General features: G+C 37.3%; 1 protein-coding gene and 2 pseudogenes across 2 annotated transcripts; 1 reads left to right on the top strand and 2 right to left on the bottom strand.

Annotated features, from left to right (window-relative positions):
- Positions 1–1,207: 1,207 nt before the first annotated feature.
- LOC104592158 (peroxisomal fatty acid beta-oxidation multifunctional protein AIM1-like) lies at positions 1,208–19,478 on the bottom strand (annotated as a pseudogene). Its single transcript, XR_016079681.1, has 20 exons — positions 19,008–19,478; positions 18,699–18,770; positions 17,828–17,890; positions 17,674–17,730; positions 17,448–17,515; positions 17,282–17,363; positions 17,141–17,197; positions 16,645–16,947; positions 16,307–16,393; positions 14,804–14,977; positions 14,501–14,621; positions 13,535–13,698; positions 8,285–8,539; positions 6,333–6,454; positions 6,125–6,246; positions 5,811–5,959; positions 4,602–4,747; positions 4,208–4,293; positions 4,054–4,092; positions 1,208–1,673 (listed from the first exon to the last, which is right to left on the bottom strand). The product of XR_016079681.1 is annotated as a peroxisomal fatty acid beta-oxidation multifunctional protein AIM1-like (transcript).
- Positions 19,479–20,204: 726 nt separating this feature from the next.
- On the top strand, positions 20,205–24,472 carry LOC148789608 (glycosyltransferase BC10-like; annotated as a pseudogene).
- Positions 24,473–24,625: 153 nt separating this feature from the next.
- On the bottom strand, positions 24,626–25,165 carry LOC148789609 (uncharacterized). The gene has a single exon (XM_088893066.1). It carries the CDS (start codon positions 25,163–25,165, stop codon positions 24,626–24,628), a length of 540 nt encoding a protein of 179 aa, XP_088749192.1.
- Positions 25,166–27,446: the final 2,281 nt, after the last annotated feature.

Consider the following 27,446-nt stretch of genomic DNA (forward strand, 5'->3'; position numbering starts at 1 on the left):
GCTCATTACGTTGTGTTTGAGAATTGGGACCTGCTTTCTCATATGGAATTCGGATTAACTCAACAGTGAACACGATGGTTGTTCAGCGGATGGTTGCTCAGCAGGTTATAGAACCAGTGATAATGCGGTAATGCCCATGCCGGTGATGAAATATATGAAGACTACAGTGAAAATTTAAACAGAAAAGTACGGATAGGCCCAATGTAGATTTTTGAATTCTACAGTAAAATTATAAATATTCAAAATGTAAAAAATTCTCACTCTATACATCAATGCGCATCTGTGAATTGGCATCAATTCTGAGCTGACACTTATCCCAACTGTACTTTGGGCTTAAAAATTCTGACACTGTGTTGATCCATCATTCTCTCAAATTTAAATGGTTCTTGGTTCTATGTATTTTATTAGTATTGTAGAGTTCTATCATTGGTTTTACTGACCATTGACAGCTACTGCATTCAGCTAATCATTTCTCGTGTAAGAAAATAGGAATAGGGTCTTATATATGTCTCGTTTCTACCTTGAAGTAATTTTGGCATGGTTCCCTGTCTACTATCCAACAAGTAATTTTGGAATACTGTGTGACATGATCTCACCGCTTCACTCAAGGGCTTAGCCTTGACGGTCACTCGGTCATTGAGAAAGTGGACTAGTGAAGCATACAATTTTTTTATTTAATACTTGGCTGTGCAATTAGGTAAGACTTGGTATGTTTTTGGTTTCGTCTACATTTTTTCATTCAATGTTTACACTTTATTTATTTGTAAAACTGAGAAAGGTAATAATTATAATCATTTATGACAACTAAATGCCATTAAGCAATAGACACCATATCAACGTAACGGTGAAAAAATGTCCAACCATTTGTGAAAGCTTTAAAAAATAATTTTTCCAAGCAGTAGACATGTACAAAAACCAAAGTCCACTTTTATCATTCTTGACATGTACGAAATAACATGAGAGAGGAATCGCTAAAGTGGCGCCTATGTGACAACATTTATTGGATAAACGCCCACGGAACCAAACACCCTATCAGAGATTTTCAAGTCTTCAAAAAGTATTTTGTAATAAATTGGCAAAGAATTCCATCCATTCTTGTAATTATGCAAGGTTTTGTATATGTGGCTGTTTCCTTTCTTATATTTTTTCCGATCCATTAACCCTAAGGCTCCATTTGATTTGCGGGAAGATTTGGATGGGATGAGTGGAATGGGAAAATGTAAAAATTTACACCTTTATTGTTTGATTTTATATATGGAAAAATAATGAGAAAAACACTGTTTCACCAACATGAAACACAACAGAAACTGGGAACTTGCCTCAAGTTTCGCAAGATCTTGAGGGTCCAAATTACAGTCCGTGAGGACATGGAGAACGATGGAGGGGTTAGCTGCCAAGGGGAATTCTCCTGGTGTGGATTCTCTGAAACAATGGTGTTGTTGTCGTTGAAATGTTGGTAAAGGAGGGACAACAAGAGCAGCTACCGGTAGGTCGAGAAGAAGAAGAAGATGAAGATCTCAACTGTTGGAAATTTCCCAAACAGAATTCTATTTCGATCCTACTCTTTCTTCCAACAGAATTAAACCATCAGGTTCCTTGTTTTTGTTGTATATAGTGAACGCCTTAGGCACAAGTATCCACACTATCTGATCAATTAACTTCCATTCTCAAACCTAGATGTATAAAATCAAGAGCAAGGGTGTCACAGACAGTCTACAACAGCCAAAGAACGGGAAATGAAAAGAAAATGAGAATAAGGAAAAGTTAAAGAGAAAAGAATGAAATGAATCGATCGGCATCGCCATTAACATTGCAAAAATTAATCCAACTAAGCTGTAAAACATTTTCATTTTGAACAAACCATAATAAAACTCCGTCAGATGTTAGACTAACAAAACACCTAGCTAAAAGGAAGAGAAAATCCAGAGCCAATTCACAAGCATGGAGCGGAGCGACGGAGAAATGAACTCGATCAGCGCTGCTTCTGGGTTCAAAGGACGAAAGGGAGTGGCTGAGAGGGAGGGAGTGCCGCCGCCACCGCTCTGGGTTCGAACGGGGAAGGGGAGTTTCTAGACGATGAACGGAAGAAGAAGAAAGGAGAGAGGGAGGAAGGGAGTGGCTGAGAGGGGGTGCCACACGGTTTCGGTGCGATCCTAGATTTACGATTTTGGAATCAAACATCCCACGTTTTTTTCATTCCATCACTCTATTTTACTCAAAACAAATGAGAAAAACAAAATATTTTTGAAACATTTTCTTTTTATCATACCCATCCTATAAACCAAACGGAGCCTAAGACTATATTTAGTTTGAAGAAAAACGAAGGAAAAGACAAGATACGAGATTTGTAAATGTCTTCCTACCTTTCCTTTTCTTTCCCTATATTTTCCTTCAAACCAAACATAACTTAAGTTGTTAACACTGTAACACTATTTCTCATCAAAATAGAAAATACGATCCCAGTATCCCAACAAAAACACTACACGCCTCCCATCCATATCTCATCTCGTGGAGTTAATTTGTGTCAAGCCACCACTTGCTAATTGCTTCCCATCCTTTTACCGCCCCGTGAACCGTTATCGATATGCAATCTTAGAAGCCAGAAATGGGTGGAAATTAAAACCTTCTGATCTTTTCCGTTTAATTTTGTACGTTTAGCTTATAGAGCGTAAAACTTCTTAGCTTTTTATTGGAACATTTTACTGCAAATTCATTAATGTTTATAATAGCATTAGGAACTTGTCTCTAGTTATTCGGGTTATTTTGTCTAGCCTGCCTTAATTTTTCCTTTGAGACGATTTCCATATGGATGTTGTGAGGTGAATTGGATACTGTGGGCAATATCTATTGGGGTCAAAATCATCACAATACGCTTCACCACTTGAGACACTGCTCATCTCTTCCTCCTCTCCTCTCTATTAACCCACTTAAATCAGGCCACCTATCCCTATCCATCTGTCAAACAAAGGTCAATCCTCCACTAACTACAAGTTTTTAAAACTAAATTATTTTTTGGGAAAATAGATCTCTACCTACATTTAAATGGGTTAATAGAGAGAGGAGAGGAGGAAGAGATGAACAGGAAATCCGGTTTGACCAAACTAAGGACGTGCTACGTACATTTGAGGCTCCAGTAAGCTCCACTAAACGGAAGTCGCGATTGATGCTGCAGATAATCAGACAATAAGATCAATGGATTGCTTGAAACCGCCGAATGAATGCCCTTCCGATCTATTGAATGAAGAGAATAATTAGGTTGGCTATTTAATTTTAATATCTAGGCCTTAATATGCCCAAACACTTCAAAACCCATTATTTAATGGACTAAGTTTGACGATCAATTTAAAACTTTAAAGCAAGGGTTTAAAAATCAACTGGAAATGCAATCACTTTGGCCACTGGTTCCCAGGTCGAATGGTTCAAATGTTTGGTCCAAATAATCAGCCCATGACATTTTAAAAAAAGAAACATGAAAATAATTAAAATAAAAATGACCCAGAAACTGTTGTCCGGGTCAAATGGTTAACGATTCAGCCATCTGGGCCAGTGGCTCATTGACTGATTCAACAGTTTATTTGTTTATTTATTTTTTTGGGGAAATCGGGGCCAGGTAAAAAATGGAACCGGATAGGTGACGGCTTCCTGGGTCGAACGGGTCAACTGCCCGGCTCAACAATAGTTTTAATACCATGCTTTTAACTTTTTAAGTGGTGAGCTGGAGAGAGAGCTTGGCTGGTTTGCAGTCCTAATCCGAAATTCCTAATCCCCCCGTCCCACTCTTCACAAACAATTGGTTGCCTTGCTTGCTTTACATGCACTTCACATGCTAGCCGCTAGGCACTCTCTATCAATGCAGTTCAGTTCACACAGAAAATAGCTAGTCTTTGAAATGTAACATTTGATAATAGCAAGTAGCAAACAATTGGAATAATTCCCTATGCGTAGGTGTGATGTACTATTATCTTAACCTGGAATTGCATTGAGAGAACCATAGACAACCAATTTATTTTATCAAGCTGAGGAATAAACACCAAAAGATGGGACAAAATGTACCTGATGAGGGTTGTGGCACTAAATCTTCTTGCATTAACACTGTCATGATAACTATGTTTAGAAAGCACTTTAGGACGATTATTTAAACTAAATCTGTTTGAAGTGAAACTTCAACTATTGTCGTAATGAACGAAATCAATGTTTAGAAAAGCACCTAGCATGATTATGGGAAACATGAACCTGCACGAAGGTGTAATTTACAAACATGATCTTGGTTTGAGAGGTCGAAACAGGTGCACTCTGCAGGAAGAAGAGAGATATTAGCACTGACTTTGCATATAATTATATGATATGATCAGAAAAGTTGGACATGAGTTTTTCAGGGTTAGAAAAGTGAACCTTCACGTTGACACATACAAGAATCAATTCAAATGGGGGAAAAGTTTATACCAGCATTGAACCTATTCTACAGTCAAATTATATAATGATGATGTTTTCCCCTTTTTTTTCTTTTGAATGAGGGCTTGTTGCATGAGAAAGGGGTTACCATAATGACAAGTTCCATTGAAGAATCTCAATGAATCAAATAGAAATATGAAGGTTCTTACCAACAGGATGTCTTTGGTTGCTCTCTCTTCCAAAAACCTAGATGGCTTGAAGAAGTTAGACAGTCTACAGTATGTTTCTGACCACTTCTTAAGGCTTGCATATATACTCAGATCCAACTGAATCAGCCCAAAATACAATGCCACCACTAGCAGAAAGAAAAAAAATGAGCCATGTGTACCACATGTAATTTTCTTCTCTAGATCTTAATGTCATAAATCATGACATCACAAGTCCAGAAAAAATAAAATGGAGTTTTTGTTGGACATATGCATGAAATTGATCATGCCATGCTCGATAGGACATGCCCGAAAAGCATTCTGTCATACTAGGAAAAGAAGATGAGAAATAATGCATCTGTAGCCAAGCTGAAATGGAACTCGTATTGGAGTTCCAGTTGTAGAAACAAGAACCAAGAAGAACAGGCATCATGAAGTGAATCAGTACCTCTACTGTTAATTTAATTATCATTACCAACTTAATGGTAAGCAAGGATATATGCAATACTGAATAGTCAAATCCTCTAAACTACTGGCAGCCTTGCAAGGTAAGATTGTGATGGGATGACCAAAAAAGATAATTGTCAAGCACTAGGGCAGTGACCAAAAAAGATAATTGTCAAGCACTAGGGCAGTATTGACACACTATAAAGGGCATTGGATACTTGGTATGGAACTAGATTCAACATTTTGTTGGCTTCAAAAATCAGAAAATAGCCTGACAATTGGCTAAGAAAGGGGTGGACAGGGTCCAACTCTTTTGGGCTTTACTGTCATGTAAATAGTAATAATGAGTTAGGTGGATGATAGCCATCCTATGCCTAAGGATGCTAGGGATATTGTACATATCTCCTTCTTTTTCTACTTTATTAAAGCTTAACAGTTATCAATCCAAAAAAAAAATCTTCTCAATGGACAATGAGGTCTTGGATGGTGATGATATAATACACAAAATTATGGGAAAATACTATCACTTACTCTTAACTAAACTATCAAAGAAGAAAAGAGATAGGTTGTCCCCATAGAATTTGATGCCTAATCAAGCATTTGGGCATTTAACAAGAGATAAAAGCAGAAATGGGGTTAATATGAGATGGTTCCTATCCGTTTTGTAAACAAGTTAGCCTTTTTTTATACCCCCACCATACGAAGGCAATGAGTGGTAGTCAACAAAGAAATAAATGAATAATGAACACAATAAAAATATCTCACCGATAGGAAGGGAAACCCATCCAAAGAACAGATGCAATGTCAAGATCTGATGCTCGAACAATCACTCCTTCATCCATAACACGACAAGCTTCATTTACCACTGGAAATAGAATCATCTCCACAATCTCTTGGTCACTGACAGATATGGGCTACAAGTTATACCAACAAGCATGTCAGGTACACTTCAACAATTCAATTACATGTAGAACTAAAGTGCTCACATAAGTCTGTGTGGCATGTTGGAACAAAGAAACCAAATTATTAATTAATGCAAATTGAATAATCTTCTGATTAACATAAAGAAAGTAGGGAACCTTTCCATTAGGCATAATGTTGGTAAGCCTTCTAGATTCCTCAACAATAGCTACCACAGCAGGATCAGGCTTTGGCTTGCTTCCCTTTTCATATATGTAGTATCCTCTTCCATTAGTTTTACCTAAGATGCTGAAAATATTTAACTAACCCCAAAACTATAAGGCATGAGAGGCATCAGTATCAGCAGAAAACATTGGGAGTCAGTACCATTTCGTCCACCTTTTACCAGAAGGTCCACCAATGGAGAACTGAATGTCCGCTCTGGGAAGGCAGTTCCAAGTACTTTACCTGCTGCTATGCCTACCCCATATCCTGCCAAGTCCTGAAGCCTGCCAATGCAAACACAACCAAGTGGAGCATTCCATCATTCTTCTAGAACAACTGCCTACAAGAGCATGTAAACATGCATGAATTCAACAAGGACCTAAAACAAGCAAATGCAGGGTGCAGAGCACACAGATACCATCATAAAAATGCATTGGATGCAAAGCAAAGCCAAAATCAGTTAGGAATAGTATGGTATGCAGTTATTAAGGCTATTAAATATTCTGTCTTGTACTCATTCTTACAACTATGCACCACTTAAGAAATTTGCTCCTCTCACTTTGTATCAGTTGAGCTCATTTTCTATTATGCTAATGTTATAATTCATGAGTTAGAGACCATGATTGCCAGTGTCAAAACTGGAAAAGAATTGACAGCAATACAAACCCCAATATCTAATTTCCCACATGTTTGTTAGTTCCAAAACTAGCAAGAAATGGTCAGCCATACAGGACCCTAATATGCCAAAATATTAGGGGCATTACCCAATTATGGTCCTGGACATCAGGGGTGTCAAGGAAGCTAGACTGGATATGGACTAGGCTTTTTTTTTTTTTTTGGGGGGGGGGGATGACTGCTTTCATGAATACCAACATATGCATGAGGTTGATTTAATGGCGTTTGAAGGTGCAATGTCTGAAGCTGAAGTAATAAATTAGGATTCATACAAATAAACACATGGAATGTATGTGAATACCTCAATGCATGTTCAATGCATCAATTGACAAGATAAGAGGGAAGAAGAAACAGCAGTGTAAGTGTAATCATTCTACTGACTATAGTTTTTTTTTGATAAATGATTCTACTGACTATAGTTTGAGCCCAAGTAAAATTTAGCGGTGGCCACCCCTCCACTGCAAGTAAAGTTTGGGACTTAAAAAAACATATAGGTAGGATTACATGCATATAGAAAGCCAATAGAGACACTATAGTCAAAGTATTACATAAGCGACTTTTTTGACACCATTTTTATAATGACTGCTAAAAATGATAAATGTGGGGACTTTGAAGGAAAATAACTGAAATAATACGGATACAGATTAAGTCAGATTTTTATTATTTTCGTTTTGCTCAGGGAGGCAGAGTGAATTGTGAAATGATAACGAGGGTTTCCTGTTTTCTCCTTGGAAAAGAAATACCATTCAACCTTTTCCTTGTAAGATAAGAAGAAAATAGAAAATTCTTTGATCTACCTTCTTTCAAGCAGCGCTTTAAAAGCACAAAGTGCAAGAAAAGTTCAAGGTCCTTCTAGTGAATCACATGCCTTTTTCAAGCAAGGTGTAAATTAGAAAAAAAACAATGATAAATAAAAATTGCAAACCTGAATTTCAATAGAAGTTAAGAAGTTAAATGATTTAAGCCTCATCATCATCGTCATCATTCACGCCTTATCCCAACTATATGGGGTCAGCTACATGAATCCCGTTTTGCCAATCTGTTCTATTTAAAGCCATATCTACTGTTAAATTATTAGTGCTTAAATCATTTCTTACTATTCTACGCATGTCCTTTTTGGTCCACCCCGAGCTCTTCTAGCCCCTTCAATGTGCAAAAAATCACTTCAAGTCTGAGAGTGGCGATACATAGACAACATAGGGGTCAAGTTGATCTATGGTTGAAAGAGTTTTGCAGTTTTAAAGCTACCAAAATGCTTCTGATTCAAGATCTCCACTACGTATGCCCATAAAGGTGGGCAAAACTGCATCATGCAAGATGGTCAATCTACATTTTGATCAGTGGTCTCCAGTGTTCCATGGTAGAGGCAATGAGTATATATTGCACAAATATGGTGTATCTTATACATGTGAAGGATGATGTTCAGGACAAGAAATTACTGGAAAGGGCCCATTGGCATGCCAAAATTGCTGATCACTTTGTCAATCCTGAATATGTCCACTCCTAAGTTTGCCAAAATGTGTGCACCTTGTCCATATGGGAAGAACGTATGATTGACCGCAAACCCAGTGCAGTTTCCAACCACGACAGGAACCTTTGTTATTGCCTTCCCAACTGTCAGGAGATCAAGGATTACTCGAGGAGAAGTCTTCTCTGTCCGAACAATTTCCAGGAGAGGCATTATATGGGCAGGACTGTTCATTAAATGGTGTATCAGAACTCAGAACTACATCACATGAACAAATGAAGAAAAAGGGCATTTTCAATAAATAATTAGAACAAGGCCTTAACAATATGGTTTCCATGGACCTAAAAAGTTAGCAATAACTATTTGAGGAAAACCAACACAAATGGTCCCCATGCACCTCCTAAAAAGTCAGCAAGAATCTTTTTCTGTAAAAGTAAAATTGCAGTGTTTTTTCTTGTACAAAAAAAAATCTACTTATTTAGAGTTATGGTGCACGAGTCACCAAAATATGTGCTGATATGTAATGTAAAATTTCTCACTTAGAAGACATGAAATATATTAAAGAAATCAAGAAATTGCATAGCTCCAATGAAATTTCTGCAAATATATTGGGAACATTACCTTTTTTTGGGAAAAAGTAGTTGTATTGCTATTATCTCAACAAATTACATCAAATCCCATAGCGATCAACTATGGATGGGGGTATAATAAAAAAAAAAAAATATAATGAAGATCATCTATACAAGGAATAAAAAATATTTTGGCTGTGCACCCCTCTAAACTCATTTTGGATCACAAGCAAATCAAAGATCCTTTTGCCCTCCTCAAAACCATATTAATAGAAGTTCGTGCTTTCAAAGACTCTCATTTATTTCCTTCTAAAGCACCTGCACTACAGCCATAGGAACCAGCCTCCAAACCACCCCCGTTTCTACTCAATTTTGGTAAATGCTACCTACTCACAGCCAGAGATTCCAGGAAGCACCAAGCCACTCCAAAGACTTCTAAAAAATAAAAACCACACCTGCCTACTGAAACTGCAGTGAAGAAATAAATGATTACTTGTCTCCTCCTCCATGCTACAAAGGGCACAGTTAGTATTCTGGATATTCATATCCTTCTACTCAACAGCTTGTCTCTAGTCAAACATTTCCCCAGCACAGCAGTCCAAACCAAAAAGGATACCTTGAATGGGGCCTTCATTTACCACAACCTTTCCAAGGAGAAGTCAGGCCTTCAGCCAAGTTTCTACTCCTTGTAAAACGTTGAGAGGGGTCCCAAACCCAGATTTTATGGTCACCCTGATCAGCACTTGGCTGGCAGCCATCAAGCCTTCCCAACAAATTTACCATCTCACCCAGTTCCTATTCATTCATCCCTCTTCTCAGATCCAAAGACCAACTAAATCCCTGCTGAGACTACACTATATTGTCACTAGCCATTAGCCAATGCTTCCTTGTTCCTCACTAGATCAAAGATAGGTACAGTTGAGAAAAATGCCACTCTCTGTTCCATGGATCACTCCAGAATTTGACTCCCCTCCCATTTCCCACTTTGAAGTGAACAGAATTCTTAAAAACCTCGCAGTCCATTTCTATCCCTCTCCAAAGGGCAAAACCATAATGGGTCTGAAAAGCTCCCAGTTTGTATCATCTTTCCCATATTTTTCCTTGAATAACCCGCCAAAGGCAGTCTTGCGTGGTGGCACCAAATCTCCATCACCATTTTCCTACAAAGAAAATGTTTGTCATTCTAATCTTCCTCAGGTCAGACCCAATCCCCCACCAAACATAGAAGAACATACTCTGTACCGTTCTACCAGGTGAAACTTGAACTCATCTCTCCATCCATGTCACAGGAAATCATGTTGTAGCTTCTCCAGTCTTCTTCCACCTTTTCCAGAAAAGAGAAGAGGGATAAGAAATAAGGTAAGTTATGTAGGGAATTATCCTAATTGACACAATTAGGAAACCTTATTCCAAGATATATTATTAAGGATGGGTTTGCTAGCTTGTAGAGAAATCCAAGAAACCCAGTAAACTTTGACGTGATGCGATAGCTGATAGTTAGTGGCACTTTTCTCCCCCCCATCATGCTTTACAGGGAAAATTTAAGACAAAAGTCCCTCTACATGCTAAAAGTAATACCTTTCTTCCGTTCATCCTTTAGGTTCTAAAATTAGAACTCTCAATATTCTATCTCTCTTGGTGGGATATTGTGGACCCTCTGGAGAAGAGGCCTAAGGACCTGACTATGAAACCTTTCCTCTAATATCAATTTTTTAATTAAGTCTATAAAATAGAGTACATTATAAAAAAGTAGACACATAATAGGCATGTAAGGAACAACCATCATACAGTTCTATATGTAACCATTATACAACTTACAACAATGTTTCTTTCCATGTATATTATTTTTTTATAAGTTTCTTTTTATGTATATTATGACATAACATATTTAATTAAAAGGCCATTACCATGAGGAAGTGGACTAGAAACAGACCTAGCATTTGTCATATTTTTGCACAAAGTATACTCCAACCTGCATTTTCACACTTGTTGGCCCATGGTTTTGCTATTGCACCAAGCTATGGCCCATATATAGCATACTTTAAATAAAAATAACAATATGATTAATTTGAACAATTCCTAAAGTTGATTATTTGTGTATTAAACATGATTTGTACCAATGTTACTCCCATTTGAACTGTCAACAAGGCCCTTCTTGGTAAATGGTGTTGGAGATTCAGCAAAGAGAGTAGCAGCCTCTGGAGAAGAATAATTGCAGATAAGTATGGGATCACAAATCTGGGGTGAGACTCGGGTCCTGGACTACTTCCTAGGGAATGTGCCTTGTGGAGTAACATTATCTCTATTCTTCCTGACTTCTTGAAGGGGACTAGATGCAAGGTTGGCAAGGGTAATCACTGTTCTGGCTTGCCAAATGCTGTGGGGACATTGCTTTGAGTGAGAGGTTCCCCTCTCTCTTTGATATTGCACAGGACAAAGATGCTGCAGTTGAAGATTGCTTTGAATCAGTGAATGGTGAAATTATTTGGGGCCCTACTTTCAGAAGAAATCTTAATGATTGGGAAAGTGGTCCTCTAATGGAGCTTCTAAGTCATATTCGTGGTTTCAAGCCCAATCCACAGTCAGATGATGAAAGAATATGATCTCGGGAGACCTCTGGTAAGTTCTCTTCTCAATCCTTCTACAACAACCTTATGGTTGGTGAGGCTGGAGACTTCCGTTGGTCTGTAATCTGGAAATCCTATGCACCCTCAAAAATTGCCTTCCTGGTTTGGACTGCAGCACTTGGTAGGTGCCTAACTACAGATAGGCTGCTGCTCAGAAGGGGGAAGCAACTTCCTAGAATCTGTTCCCCTTTCTGCAATGAGGTCCCTGAATCCTCTAATGACATTTTCATCCACTGCAGCTTTTCTCATCAGCTTTGGGAAATGGCTTTATCCTGCTTTAATGTTTATTCTTGCCTGCCTGTTTCAGTCCTTCAGCTTCTTCAGGGGTGGTCACTCAAGGGTTTGAATGTAAGGGGCAAGCTGCTTTGGAGGATTTTTCCAGCTGCTATCCTATGGGATCTATGGAAGGAAAAGAACAGCCAGATTTTTGACAATCATTATAGTGATATAGCTTCAGTCAAGAACAAAGTTTTAGGTTCACTGTGTTCTTGGTTAAGTGTACAAAGAGCTTTTAATGGTGTCAAGCTTTAAACTTTTCTGCAAGCTGGACCTTTTTTTAACTGATATCTCAGATCTTTTTGTAAATTCCCAATGTACAGGCTCTCATTGTACATGCACTGATGTATTTGGCTTTCTTTTTGCAATACAATACTTTACTTCTTCAAAAAAGAAATGTTACTCCCATATGAAGTGCTTCAATGTTTTCTTTGGACCTTTTATTAGGAAATGGTAAGCATGGATGAAGGTGGGCCTCAACCAGATATACCGAACAAAGAAGAAGAGGTTACATGATGTACTGTGTAACCCTCTGCATCTTCACACAATCTCTTTCAGGTGAGGGGAAACAGTAAGGAGGCCAACAACTCAGCTACCCTATTTCGACTATTTTTTATTACTGGATTCTTGACTGCATTTTTCTGATTTGCAATCACCTATCTTAACATGGTCTTATTTGGCTATGTTAAATACTACTAAAGCATATGCCAAAATTAGTGATTCACTCCTTTATGTCTCCCTAATTTCCTCATACTTGCCTTCTTTCTAGTAGTTTAGTTCTTCATCTGCAATCACCTATCTTAACATTTCGTATTGTTATCCATGAAGAGCCACACTTTTTTTTCTGATAGTCTTCTGATTACTTTAATGCAGAACACTTTTTTGGCATTTCAAAGTATTCCACTTAAACCTCCATTTTGAAAGATCGAAATTTCTTCCTATACACTTTCTAGCTGTAAATAAATAAAAAGTTGAATTAAAAATAGGTAAAGCCCTAAATGAATTCAATAATGAGTTAGATCCATTCTAAGATAACATGTATCCCTGCTGCATCTACAGAAATAGTTAGAATGTCAAATCAGAAAGATGCCTAAGAATCATTCTACTTAACCTACATTTTTAGCAAAGAACATGGTAATAGCTAGTGATAAAATTAATAGTAATGACAAAAATCCACGACCATCCATTTTTTCAAGATAACCAGAAGATACTCTTAGGTTGTGTTTGGTTTGAAGGAAAAATAGGGAAAGGTAGGGAAATCTTTACAAACCTTGTATAGGTTTTCCTACCTTTCCCTACTTTTTCCTTCAAACCAAACATAGCCTTAGATCTTAAATTTTTTATTCTGAAAACTTTCAATTAGTTTCAATTACTTAAAAATTAAACTTTCCAGATTTTTAATTTTCAAAATGGCCTTTTACTTCAGATGTCAAATAAAATGGCATATACAAGAAACAGCTATTTTCTCCAAGGTTTTTCTCAACGTGAAAAAATTGAGACTTTTAATGCAAAGGAACACAACAGCTGCAGTGACCGGTGAGACAACCTTCTTGTTAGTTTTTTGTTCTTTATGAGTTCTTTTATTTTATTTTATTATTATTATTATTATTTATTTTTTTTTTTTGGGGGGGGGGCGAGAATCATGCTCCCTAAATTTATGTTGCTTCACCACTGTGATTTGTCACATTATTAGTGACCTGGTGACCTTACCTTTATGCACACTAAAAGGAAGAAGAGGAATTCAAGGACCTGAAGAAATGTGCCCCAATGATACGATCTTGAGAACTGGTCTTTTCTCCAACTATATTTAGATCAATGGTAGATGTATTTGTTGCCGAAATACAGTGAGGAGGGCAGGCTTTCTCAATTTCACTAAATACTGATTGTTTCAGTGGATTGTTTTCAGTAGCAGCCTACACAGAGAGCAAACCTGCATAATCAGAATTCTCCAACACAACCAATAATGATAACAGAAGTAACAATGGTAACAATGACAATAATAGCAACACCAACAACAACAATAAGTTAATAATTAATTTCAGGATTCATTTTATAAATAATCAGCTCCAAAAGGTGAAAAGAAGAGGAGAAGCAAAGATGTTTCTAGCATGTGTATAGAAGACCACCAACTGCAAAAATATGGAGTTCTTCAGTATAGCTTGAGGATTTCTAAAGGCTGAAAAAAGTATGGGATAAGGTAGTTAGAAAACATATGAAGGCTCACAATTTTCCAAAGGATATGGTTCTTGATAACATGAAATGGTAAAACAGGATTTATGTAGTTAGACATATATGGTTGGGAGAGGGTTGAACTGATTTGAGTTGCGCAATGATAACAACAATAATCAACGAAAAAAAAATTGGTGCACAGTACTAGAAACTGAAAGCAGCTACAAGTTTATGAGGTTGAGTTTAAGACCATAACTTATTTGGTCAGATGTTCTGCTGAAAAATACAAGCATTAAAGCTGATTACATACATATTAAGAATATATAAAAGCACTCATAAAAAAGTAATTAGTAAACAATAGGATTGTTCATGCAATTTTTGGGGAGAAAATTCACATTCTGGGCATACTGATATGAACAAAAGCAGGGGATCAGCATGATCCAAAATATTACAGAATTCATTGCTTAAGTCAATTTGATATCCAATACAAGTTCGAAAGCAGTTGGTTCATTTAATAGAAGAAAACCAAAAAAGTTCGTTACCTACCTCTATGACCATATCCATGTTTCAAATTCTGAATAGTCCAATACACCTTTAAGAATTAAGAGGGCCTTTCCTACCCTATCTTGTGTCAATTTTCCTTTCATTACTAGGCTTTGGAGATTTGCTGGAACATTTTGTGTGGTCATAAGTATCCAAAAGATAACATATTCAAAAGCAATATATCATGTGTATATAATTATGTCATATGGATGTCTCTCTACATGCACTTTACAAAAAAGTCAGATGTCTTTTCTAACATGTGAAGACTCACTACTAATGGAGACAATTTTCAGGAGTCTATCAAACCTGCTATTGCTTTCATTCCCTTCTGCAAATATTCAGAAATGATTTCCTAAGTAAAACGGATATGTTGCTCAAGATAAGAGATGTTGCTATTCCAGACCCCATCAATCCTCCGCCAATAACAGCAACTTTTTTTATGTGCCTTGGTTTAAGCCCGACATCAGTAACATTAGGTACCTGTAAAAGTACATTTGAGGCAATTCATTCAGAAAGATGGCATAGGCTTGGTTATTTACTTATTTAGTCATTGAAGCTCAATTGGTGCTTATTTAAAACTTGGTTCATTGAAGCTCAATGGCCATGGCCAAGAGGGACTCATATGGCAGTGAAGCAATATGTTACCATTCTTCACCAAAGTAAAGAACCATTGATGTATGAACTAGCTATTACTATAACATTAGAACTAATTTATATTAAAGGAAAAATTACACAACCCATTATCTTGATATAGAAAATCAAATACAATATTGGGTTCTTCTAAATCATCTTGCACATCTTTGCAAGAAAATTGTCAATAGGGCTACTAAACTAAAATTCTAGCATACTATTCTTCCATTATTATTAGAGTATGTGCAAAATAGAGTTTTAAATTATCATTACAATCGTAAGTCATTCACCAACAGATAAATATCCATAGCCAGTAGATAACCATATGAACTACATCATGTGACAGTCTAGCGTTGTTAAAGCATTGCCTTAAACAACTTTTTTTGCATGCCAAAATCTGTACCAGGTGCATCCATTCCCTGGCTGCTAGTTAGAATCAGCTGTGTATTGGTGCTATGGCAGCACTTTGATAGCTGGTCAATAAGCTTCAGAGCAGCTACTATATCAGAAATACTTTCAAATTTTTATCTAACATTTAAAATGAGGAGACTTATTGGGGTTTATACCCTAGGGTTTCCCTCTCCCTGGAGCTTAGACAAGGCTGGCACTACAAAATAATACAAAATTATCTATCCATATTTCCCAAGTTTATGAACTACAATGGTTACGATTATCCATTCATTTGTTTAATCGAGATTAGGTTTGTATGGGAAATAGAATTGCTTGTCCGAAAACTGTTATTGCTTGTGTAAACTTAAGATCTTTAGTAAAATGAAAATGTTAGACTATTGTTTTCTATACCAGACCTTTTCTTTACTGTCTGGGAGATACATTGCATTACCTTTAGTTGTAGGCCTTTTTTCAAATACATGTGAAACCCACTGAATCACATTCACTGATAATATTATGCATTTGTTCCTTGGAACATAGTGGGGCCGTATCAGATCAATGACAGAGGTTAATCACAAGAAACAGATAAATTAGCATATGGAGGAAGCTAGTATGAAAAAAACCAATTTGGAAAAGGAGCAAAATGCAAGTAACCACATACTGAAACAACACAGGAACCCCACAGGCAAGAACTGGAAGACAAGGAAAGGTAAAATAAAGTATAAAGAAATTATCTAGCCTCATACAAATATGGGATTTCAATACATGCCTCCGTATTGAGAGTTGTACCTTGGATGCAGCACGTCTAGCAAAGAAGACATGCACAAGTGCTTTTGACATACTTGACGATATCAACTCTTTTCATACTGTTGCCTCCTGCAATCAGCAGTCCTATGTCAGCAACATGTTCGACAAGTATTATTAGCAAGAGCACATCATTGAGACGATCCAAGTAGTCAGGGACACAACAAATAGCACACTTTTCATGTGAAACTAATGCATGTGCTAGTGCTACTCTTCACATCTGCAAGTAATTGAAACTTAAGATGAATCCATGACCACACAAAATAAATATTTGGATAAAAGAAATATATTAAAATTGTAGAACTCTCCATAAGCACAGATACCTTCAAAATACCACAATATCCTCCAAAAACAATTCCCTCCTCAATCACATCAAGGCATGCTTGATGTTGAGGCATATTTGGAGCAGTCTGTCTTGCATGTTTTCTTGCAACTTTCAATATCTCTTGTGCTTCAGACAAGGAGCAAAGTTTGCCAGTCCTGAGAAGAGAATTGATCCAGGGTCTACACCTTTCAGCAATGTCTAAAGCCCAGAGTTGAGATACTTTCAGCAACTCCTCAGAGGATACAACAACATCAATAAGACCTAGCTTCTTTCCTTCTTCAGACATTATTGGCTTGGATGACTGCAAAAAGTTACTAGAATTATACAGTAATGATTGCAGAAATCATAATAACATGGATCGAGACCAAGTGCTTTATAAGTTGAGTCCATGAAGTGATTTCAACCACCATTCAGTTTGGTCAGTACATGGATTATAAAGCAAGTATTTCTAATTCCTTCAGATTTCATATTATGTTGATAGACATCCTACTCACCATCATCATTTCAACAGCCCTTGGTAACCCCTACAAGCCTCGGAAGCCGTTGGGTGCCTTAAAAAATAACAATGAATTCATTAAAACTAACATGATCTTTAACCTCAAAGGGAATTTCACAAATGGATAAAAAACCAATACCTCCAAGCCCAGGAATAACTCCAAGCGACAACTCTAGCAAGCCAAGTTGAGTTTGTGGTGTTGCAATACGTGCATGGCATCTCTACATAAGTTTAATCAAAGTGTGAAATCAAGTGAAAGCCTTGATAATAACAAAGGCCAGAGCATTTAGCAAAAAAATACAAACCATTGCCAATTCTAAGCCACCTCCAAGTGCAAGCCCTTGAATAGTAGCAATGGATGGCTTTTTGGCATCTAATGTTAGCAAGATGATGCAAGAAACATAGCCATGCACAAGGAGAAAATAGCTTGTTAGCATGGGAATTCCATTGACAATCAATAACAAAATCATGTTGTCAGGTTAACATCATGACACTAATGAAGTACCAAAAAAGTGAGTCAGGTTCAGGTACCTTCAATTGTGTTATTTATAAGTTCAACTGATAAATCTGGTAGAAGTGAAATATCCCCTGCCACGCGAAAAAGCACACTAATTAGTTTTTAGTCATCATTCCATGATGAGATGTTCAGAACTTCAGATCAACTAGTAAAATTACGAGTCTATACCATTCTTGTGGATGGTCTCTAAAACTTTGATGTCAAAACCACCAGAAAACTTGCCACCCTCACCTACGAAGTAAGAATACCAGAAAACACGGTTAGCTACCACTATGTATACATAATGACTGTTTGACAAGGAGTACAATTGTATCATTCGATGATTTGACTAAGTCTCACACTTAAGTCATCGGTCAACTGACTCAACTAGATTTTTCCAACCTCCATTCATGAGTCCCAACGTTAATTCACAGAAGATATTTCCATTTCTCTCCTACTCCAACTTCAATAGAGCTTTGAACTAATATTAGGGGTGTCCACGGTTCGATTGACCGAACCATGGCACTTTTTTTGTAAACTGAACCGGTGGTACCGGTTTTTCCAATTCACCAAACTGAAACCGAACTGGTCCACTGGTTAACTGGTCCGCCAATTTCGGTTTTTTATATTTATAATATATATTATACAAATATATGTATAATATTATATAATAAATAATAAATGATATATAATATATTATAAATATTTGAAAAATATATAATATCTATAATATATTTATAAATAGATCATTATAAATATATTATAAGTATATATTTATATATAATATATATAAAATATACATAAAAATATATATACCGGTCGGTTCGGTTAATGATCGTTTTTTTTAAGTTAATCGAAAACCGAACTGTCCTTCATTTTTTCAAAAATCCTGAATCGAAATCGAACCGACCGGTTTTCTCGGTTCGGTTTGGCTTTTCGGTTTTTTATGGACACCCCTAACTAATATGTATCTTCTTTGGTAGGTTAAATTCCCGTTCAACAGAACATGCAGACATAGAATTAAATAAACAAAAGTATAGCAGCAGAAGTTTCAGCTTACCAGTCAAAACAATAGCTTTAACGTCATCCCTTTCCATTGCTTCAGCGTACTTCTCCTTCAACGCTGTAATAACTGCATTCAAAACCACAAGATGTTTCATCCTTTCGGCAAATCAAATTATAACAGTTCATAAAATGATTAAAATTCAAAGCCAGAATATGTATATCGCGCGCTGAAAGCAAATGAAACTAAGAAAACTTCTGCTGAATGAGAAAATAAAAAACATGTCAAAACAAGCCAGATCGTCCAAATCCTACAAATGCATTTGAAATCGACCGAACAAGAGAAAAGGAGGGAAGTATATCTCACTCGAAGGGGACAATGCGTTCAAGGGAGGATTAAATGTCCTGATAATTGCAACTCCATTGCTGCCGACTTCGATCGTGACTCCCGCCTTCGTCATTGCAGAATCAAACCAAGGCTTCCGAAGAGCGACCCCTCGAGCTACAGAGAGCGGCCACTCGTTCAGATGACTTAATTGTTGAATGAATTTTGCCTTTTGGGCTTCACAAAAAAAAAAAAAAAGAAAAGAAAAGAAAAAACAGAGATGCACGTCCGTCTCTTTCGTTTTTGTCTTTATCACTTGTAATAATTTTTACATAACGCGCGGGAAAGGAGGGCAACAGGTGAATTGTACGTAACGGAGGCAAGAAGTACGAGAAATGTTACAAAGAGCCCTCGCACTAGCCAAGTCATTTGCAACTGTGTAGTTGACTGTCCGATCTAGTTGGCTTAGGATTTCATGTATATTTTGCAAAGAGACTTAGAGAGAGAGATGGATCGCTTGCAGCTTTAAATGGACGGAGAGAAGAGAGTTTGGGATATTAAAAAACGGGGAAAATTTGCAATTAGGACCCTGTACTTTGGTACTTTGATTTCTGAACCTTAAAATGCGACAATTTAATACTCAAATTTTTAAAACGTGATAATTCAGTAATTATGGTTAATTAGATCTTAACCAGCCGTTAAATGGCATTTGAAAAGACATAAATGTCCTTTGAGTTTTATCTAATTTTCTTTATCAACCATCCAAATATTGACAAAAAAATTAACAGTCTCAAATCTTACATCTTCTATTCAATAATGTCCATACAAATATGACCCCAACTTTCTTGAATGGAACAAACATAGATTTGGGATTGTTAATTTTTTATCAGCATTTAGATGGTTGATAAAGAAAATTAGATGACACTTGAAGGGAATTTATGTCTTTTTTAAATGTCACTTAACGACTGGTTAACAGTTAGTTAACGATAGGTACTAGATTGTCACGTTTTGAAAGTTTGGGTACTGAATTGTTGCATTTTAAAGTTTGGGGACCAAAGTGACACTAGGCCCAAAGTACATGGTACTATTTGAGAATTTTTCCTAAAAATTATAATGTTTTGATTTGACATGAAAACCAAACACAACCTTAGTGTCAACGGTTAAAATGCTAAGAAATCATTAATTAGGTGATGTTTGGTGTGATGCCGTTTTCACGTAGGTGTCATATAAGAGAAATCGATGATTCAGAAAATGTGCTCTTGCTTGGTACAGTTCTTTTAGAAAAACGTTGTTTCAGACCATGTCTTGGAAATCAAGAAGTGTAGTCTGAAGCAATGCCAAATTCAATGTTTTTTGAGAAAACGACACATTGCTGCCAACAATGCAATGATGTGGTATCAATGTGGCAATCATCTTGGATGTTGTATAATTTAAATCAATGCTAAAAACGGTTCTACAACATTGGTACCAAACAAAACAGTGATGTTTTCTTAAAAAAACAACCTATTTGACAACATCAGTTCCAAACAAAATGTAAGCATTGTTTTCTCAACTCCACATGCCCAACACCTATGAAAAAGCGGTGCAATGTTCCCAACACCGATGCCAAACACCTACTAGCAGAATTAATGTATTTTTATTTTTCAAAAAAGTATGGACAGGCCCATTGTAGATCTTAGAATTCCAATGCAGAACTATAAACATTCAAAATGTCAAATACCCCCATTCTATGCACCAATGCTCGCCCATGAATTGGCATTAATTCTCAGCCGACACCTACCCCAATTGTACTTTGGGCCTAAAAATTCTGACCCTAGGCTGAACTGTCATTCTCTCATTATTTTTTTTATTGTTTTATCATTCTCCCTTTATTTTTTTATTTATAGTGAGTTAAATTGTTATTATCTAAAACTTAACTTCATTTTTTCCCCACATTTTTTTTTCTTTTTTAACTTACCATGACTTTTTCTGAACCTCGGGAGAATTTTTGGAATCCAACCTTCCCCTTAGATTACCATCAATGACCATTAAGTGAAGTGGTCCAGCTATGCCATTAATTATTTTTAGGGGGCATTCTTTTTTTGGATTTTGAGAGGGGGGAAAGTTGGTCAATGGGATTTTGGTTCCCATTAACCAAGAATCTCTTGTTTTTTTTTTTTTTTTTTTCAGATTTATGTAGGGACCAAGGAAAATTTATTTTCCTAGGTATCATTTACCCGAATAACTGATACTCATCTCCTAGGTGGATAAATAACTTTCCCACCTAGGGGGAAAGTTGCTAACACTTGAATAAGACAAAAATACCCCTTTTGATAATGAATTTTTATGGATAAAATGGTCATTGCCTTATTTATATGAGAAATAAAGGAACATGGGTAAATGCATTTACCCGGGTAAGTGTTTCTCAGGAAAAACTTACCTAGGCTGCATTTACCCGGGTAAGTAATTTATCGAAAAGCGAACGAGGCCTTAAGGATAAAATATAAAACCCTCTCCTGAAATTTCTGACAATCATAAAAACCTCCCCTTTGGTTTTATTTTAATAAAAATCTCTCTTAAAATTTTTAAAAAATTTGGCAAAAACTTCCTTCCGTCATTGATCATACGGAAAGCATTAGATGATTAGATGATGTATCAGTTTTTTTTTTTTTTTTTTCAAATACACATTCTACCCTTTTGTAATCAAAACCAAAATTGTCAATAGATCGTAGCCATCGCCAGCAATTATTCCAAAAGACAACAAATCTCTGTTTTGCATCGCCGGCCAAGTAAACCGAAACCCATCACCCACTGGCACAACAAAGAAATTGGCATTTACATTTCTAACTACCTCGGATCTCCCATTTGCCTTACTATGGGAGCGCTTCTTCCTTCCAAATCAAATCCAACTACAAAACAATAGAACAAATCTCTTCACATCTATATACATGCCGACCCGTCTTCTCACTACGACCAACCATTCTTTGATGTCTTCTCTAGGCGCACCATCCCTTCCAAATACTGTTGGATTTTAATCTCATTATAGATCAAGTCCAATGGGTTTGATAGGTCAATTATATGAGAAATTACACATGCACATTTGTTTTGGAAAATAATTTTTTCTCTTATAAAAACCAGTTTTGAATTTGTCCCACATTGGAAAATTACAAGTTTTGTTTTGAGTTTTTTAATAGGAGCTGATTTACACTCCTTAGATAAAGAGATGAGAGTATGGAGGCTTATTACCGTGCAATGCATGCATGTGTGTGTGTGGCGTAATGAGGCGCTTTAGAGGTGCACTTTGCTCGCGAATGGCGGATTTGGTTTTGGTGCAATGTTGACCATTGATGTGATCAACGGTCATGATTCGATTGGGTGTGATCAAGAGGCGCAACTTTGGTTTTGGTGCAATGTTGACCATTGATGTGATCAACGGTCATGATTCAATTGGGTGTGATCAAGAGGCACAATTCAAATTTAACAGTCATTAATTGTTAACTACCTTTTAAATAGTCACAATTTCAAATAAGCTTTTACATACACCTTCATGACTTCAGAAATTATTTAAGGAGCACAAATCAAGTTTTTACATACACACAACATTTTCGAAAATCACTTTCTCTCTCTCTCTCTCTCTCTCTCTCTCTCTCAATACAGTCTGCTACAGTTCACAAAAGATTTCTTCAGAGACTCTTCAACTTTGCTGGTTGTAGATTCTCACCCAAGGCTCTGTTGTATCTTGGGAACGAATTTGCTTATAATCCAATAACAAACTCGGTGAAATTGAGTGGGGGCAAATAACATTCTAAAGACAGTGTCTTCATACGTGCCTCAGAACTTCTCCTCAGAGTTTCAATGACCCCATTTCCCAACAAACCCACCCAACGATTTACCAATCTCTAGTCTTCACGGCTTGTTGCCTCCTCGCTAATGCCCTTTTGGACGACCCCTCCATGGCCTCCAATGCCATGTTCTCTCTCATCTCTCCCTCCTGCATCCCCCTCCATTCCTTTAGCTTCACATATAAAACCCTCATTGGATCTGATAAGAGCTTTATCGATATCCTTAACGATGAATCGGGTAGCTTCGATGAATACGTTGTGCATGAAACGAACGCGATGCTCGATCCTTGATGTACCATTCGAAAGTTTTTGTATAGGATCACAGTTCTTCGTCTTGACATGTCAGCACACTAGGCATGTGGTGAAAGACAAGCGTGTCAAGTCCAAGTTCAAGTTGCCATGCGTACAATGGGACATGTGTTACCTTGAGGAGAATTATTTCCCTACCTTACTCAGCGTGCAAGAACCACGTGCATGCATGCCAGATAGGGATGGCAATTTCCCCTGTAAAACCGGGGCCACGCCCCGCCCCACCCCGAATGGGGCGGGTTTTCCCCGACCCTAAACAAGGATGGGGCAGAGATAGGGACAATAATTTTTCCCCAAACTGGGTATGGGGTGGGGACGGGTTTTGTATATAATTCTCCGAACCCGAAGGTAAATTAGTAAAATATTCTTAGGTTTAATATTGATATTTATAATATCTCCAAGTTTTCCCTAAATTTTTAAAATTCTAGGATCCCATAATTTTATTTTGGAATTACCCCTAAAGTATTATAATTCAATTCTAAAATCCCCCCAAATTCCTATATCATATGTATAAATTGTCCATAAAATAGATATTTTTTAGTAATTGCCTTGGAGCGGGGAAAATTCGGGAATTCCCCTTCCCCAATGGGGAATGGATGCTTTGCCAACCGGGACAGGGCGGATACAGGGCAAGGTATCGTGACTTCGGTGTGGGAACTGGGAGGGGGTGCCCCGCCCCGTTGCCATTCCTAGTGCTAAAAACTTTAACTCACGTGAGCTGGACGGGCCACCCTATTCAAGACCATTAGATGCTTCTCCAATTGTGTTCATTACTTGACACTTGAGGAGACCAAAAGCTACCAGGGGCATGGAAGAATCAAAATGTTCGATACCATGATGTCCACAGAAACCTCCGCGCACTTACTGTGAAGATCTAGGAGTTGAAGAGGATGCGTAAGGGGAGGTGTACAATGTGGATTACTATGCATATTGATTGGGTTGAGGAGGGGATATTCACGATTTGAATTGGAGAAGGCATATTTTCTGCTCACCTTGCACCACAGACCGGATAGGACAATGAATTTTGTGGAACGGTGTGAGTTTGTAGACGATCATGATCTTGATTCAGTTGAAGATTAGGAGAGAATGACAATGGTTTTGTTGTATCGGATGCTACCGAAGGGTTATTCAAGCATAATGGATATAATCATGGACAAAGAGGTAGTAAAGAGGCAGAGGAAAAAGGCTACAACTGCTACGCTTCAAGTTATAGATTCATAACCAAAATTAGAAGGGGAAGTGAGCAAGTCAAGTGTAGAGATTGAAGATAGGAAACGAGTAGCTTTGTCATATTACAATAAATGCAGCAGCTTGGAGCAGCTATCGATGTCAAATAAGAAGGGTGCAAAGGAGGCAAATGCATTATCACTTTACTAATGGTATGCTTTTTATTGGGTAATAAACATATTTCATTCAGGAAGAAAGGCCGAAGCTAGGGAACAAACAACATAAACACAGGATACATACAGAAAAACAAGCAATGCTACCACCTAGTGAAAACTAGAAAAGAAACAGAAGAAAAAAACACAGTTAAACATCAAACCAATCATCAGAAAGGGCACCGACAAACCAAAAAGGAGCAGCATCCAGCCACTGCTCTGGTCCCAGGAGACCTCTTTGAGCTGCAACATGGGCAGCTTTGTTTGCCGACCTCTTTACAAAGGAGAAGGAGACATAAGAAAAGCTAGCAACTCTCAAGCAGTCTTGAACTATAGTAGAAATCTCTGCAAGACAATCAATCTCTTTCTTTTTGAGCCAACTAACTAGTGACTTGTTGTCACTTTCAATAATCACCTTCTTAAACTGCAATTCTCGAGCAAACAACAAACCATTTAGGACACCTAGAGCCTCTGATTGAAGGGCCGAGACAGCTGAAGCTTTGCCACACTTAGCCACCACAAAAATATCTCTTTGATCCCTGAAAACTAAACCAAAAGCTATTGTATTGACTGCCAAAAAAGCTCCGACCACATTTAATTTCAAAGAATTAGCTTGAGGAGGAGTCCAAAAAACAGAATTGACAGCCTCCCCATTAGAAGGGGGTTGTGTTTGTGATGAAGTAGCTTCCATCTTTTGAAGTTCTTGGAGCTGATTCAGGACCCTACCAATAACAGAGCTTGGGTTAGGTAAGGCATCTTTAAAAATAATATCATTCCTATGGAGCTAGATATTCCAACAAAGAAGAGCTAAAGTAGATTTTAGTTCTTGCTTCCTTTCTAAAATGATATTGCACATAGAGAAATAACCTATTAGCCACTCCTTAAGGCTGTGTTTGGTTTGAAGGAAAGAGTAGGGAAAGGCAAGGAAACCTATACAAGGTTTGTAAAGGTTTCCCTACTTTTCCCTTCATTTCCCTACTTTTTCCTTCAAATCAAACATAGCCTAAAAGATGAAACAGGAGGGAGGGATTGCATTCTAAATCCCAAAGGGCTACCAAACCAACAGGCTTTTGCCAAGTCACACTCACAGAGAGCATGTATAACTGTTTCTTCTTCCTTTGAGCAGACAGGGCAGGTGGAAATAGTTTGAATTCTCTTCTTAACCAGATTCACTTTAACCGCCACTGCATCAAGGCAAGCACGCCAAAGGAAATGTTTAATTTTTTGGGGCACTTTCAGATTCCAGATTTGGGACCAGAGTTGTTTGTCTCTCAAACCTTGAGAAATTGTAGGTTCAGCTAGCTTATTTGCAACAAAGTAGGCAGATTTTATTGGAAAAAAGCCTTTCTTATCAGCAACCCAAGTTAGTTTGTCATCCCAATCGAAGATAGGGGGTCTGATTTCCAAGATTTTCTGGGAAATTGGAGGGATAAAGGTATTATTGATTAGGTCTGTGTTCCACTCCATCCCCATGAACCTGATTTGGGAAGATTATCATTTAGAAAAGATCGATTTCTAATATACTTTGCTCTTAAAACTTGAGCCCACAAACTATCCTCACCCTTGGCCAGCCTCCAAGCCAACTTAGCCAGCAAGGCCTTATTAAAAGTGACAGGGATGGGAAGGGAAACGTGTGGGACGTGGACAGACTATCCTTAACAAACATACCTTGTTATTGCATGTGTTGGTGTGAACAATGTCAAGCAATTGAAAACATCACATTGCAAAACTGACCGATTTTCTTAGTAAACAAACGCAAGAAACTAGTTATTTAGCATATCGTTCCTTGGGAAACAAACACGAGATGTAAATCTAAGAAAAAAAATATTTTCTAGTCTCATCCTTTCTAGGCAACCAAACGTGCCATAAGGAATGTTCTATCTAGATTTGGGAATTTGCCATCATAGGTTGGGTTTAACTGTCTAACTCGATGAAGTATGAAGCATTAGTCTAACATTTGGGGATGGAGTTTAGGCTCGACCCATCTTTGAGTTGGTGGAGTTTAGGGATGGGGGATTGAAAAAGAATGAAGAGAAGTTTTTGTCGAGTTTCAAGATGTAAAATAATTTATAAAAGGGTAGAATGGGTATTTCTAAAAAACCGACGCATCAGTTTAACGTTTTACATTGGGTTAATGATGGAATGGAGGTTTTTGTCAAGGTTTTTAAAAGTTCAGGGAGGTTTTTATTAAAATGAAACTAGAGGGGAGGTTTTTATGATTGTCAAAAAACTTGATGGGAGGTTTTTGTATTCTATCCTATTTTTAATGATCAAATTAACCCTTTTTCATGATTAAATAATTGCTTGAAAAATAAAAAACATGTTAAAAAAAGAAAAAAAATTCTTTTATCCTTTTCCAACCCAAAGGTACCTGGCCCATTTGGATAAAGAAATGAACTCCTAAATCTCATGGGTAGTTAAATAAAAATAATTTGCTCAATTTTTTTCTCAAGAAAAGGTAATTATCATCAACAAGAAGTGCTTTTAGAGGAAGCAAGATGTCACTATACAATGAATCCCTTCCCACCCTAGATTTAGGTAGCGCATTGGCCATTAAATTTAATCTCTAGGCATCCACTTGAAAGCATTGTCTCACAGACCACCTATGACAAAATAACCTTGATTTCATTGAGATGATGAGAGAATCTCTACAGCCCCTCCTGCTGGTTTGACATCAAGTTGATAACAACCTTTGAGTCTCCTTCCACCACCACCGAAGAAATATTAAGGGGCATCACAAACCTCAACCCCATGCCCCACCAGCAAAGATTGCACCTCAGCTTTAGTAGCTTTAGCCTTCCCAATGAGCCCATTGTAGGCCCAAACTAGATTTTCATTTCTACCATATCCATGTCTAACACTTGTGGCTAAGCCTGCTTAGGCAACTATCATCAAATTGGAGAATGAACTCAACAGAGGGTCTAGGGGCCATAGGAGTAGAATGAACAACTACTTGACATGAAGACTTCAAG

The sequence above is a fragment of the Nelumbo nucifera genome, chromosome 8 (genome assembly GCF_055504915.1).
Source record: "Nelumbo nucifera cultivar China Antique chromosome 8, China Antique-T2T, whole genome shotgun sequence".
Lineage (NCBI taxonomy): Eukaryota > Viridiplantae > Streptophyta > Magnoliopsida > Proteales > Nelumbonaceae > Nelumbo > Nelumbo nucifera.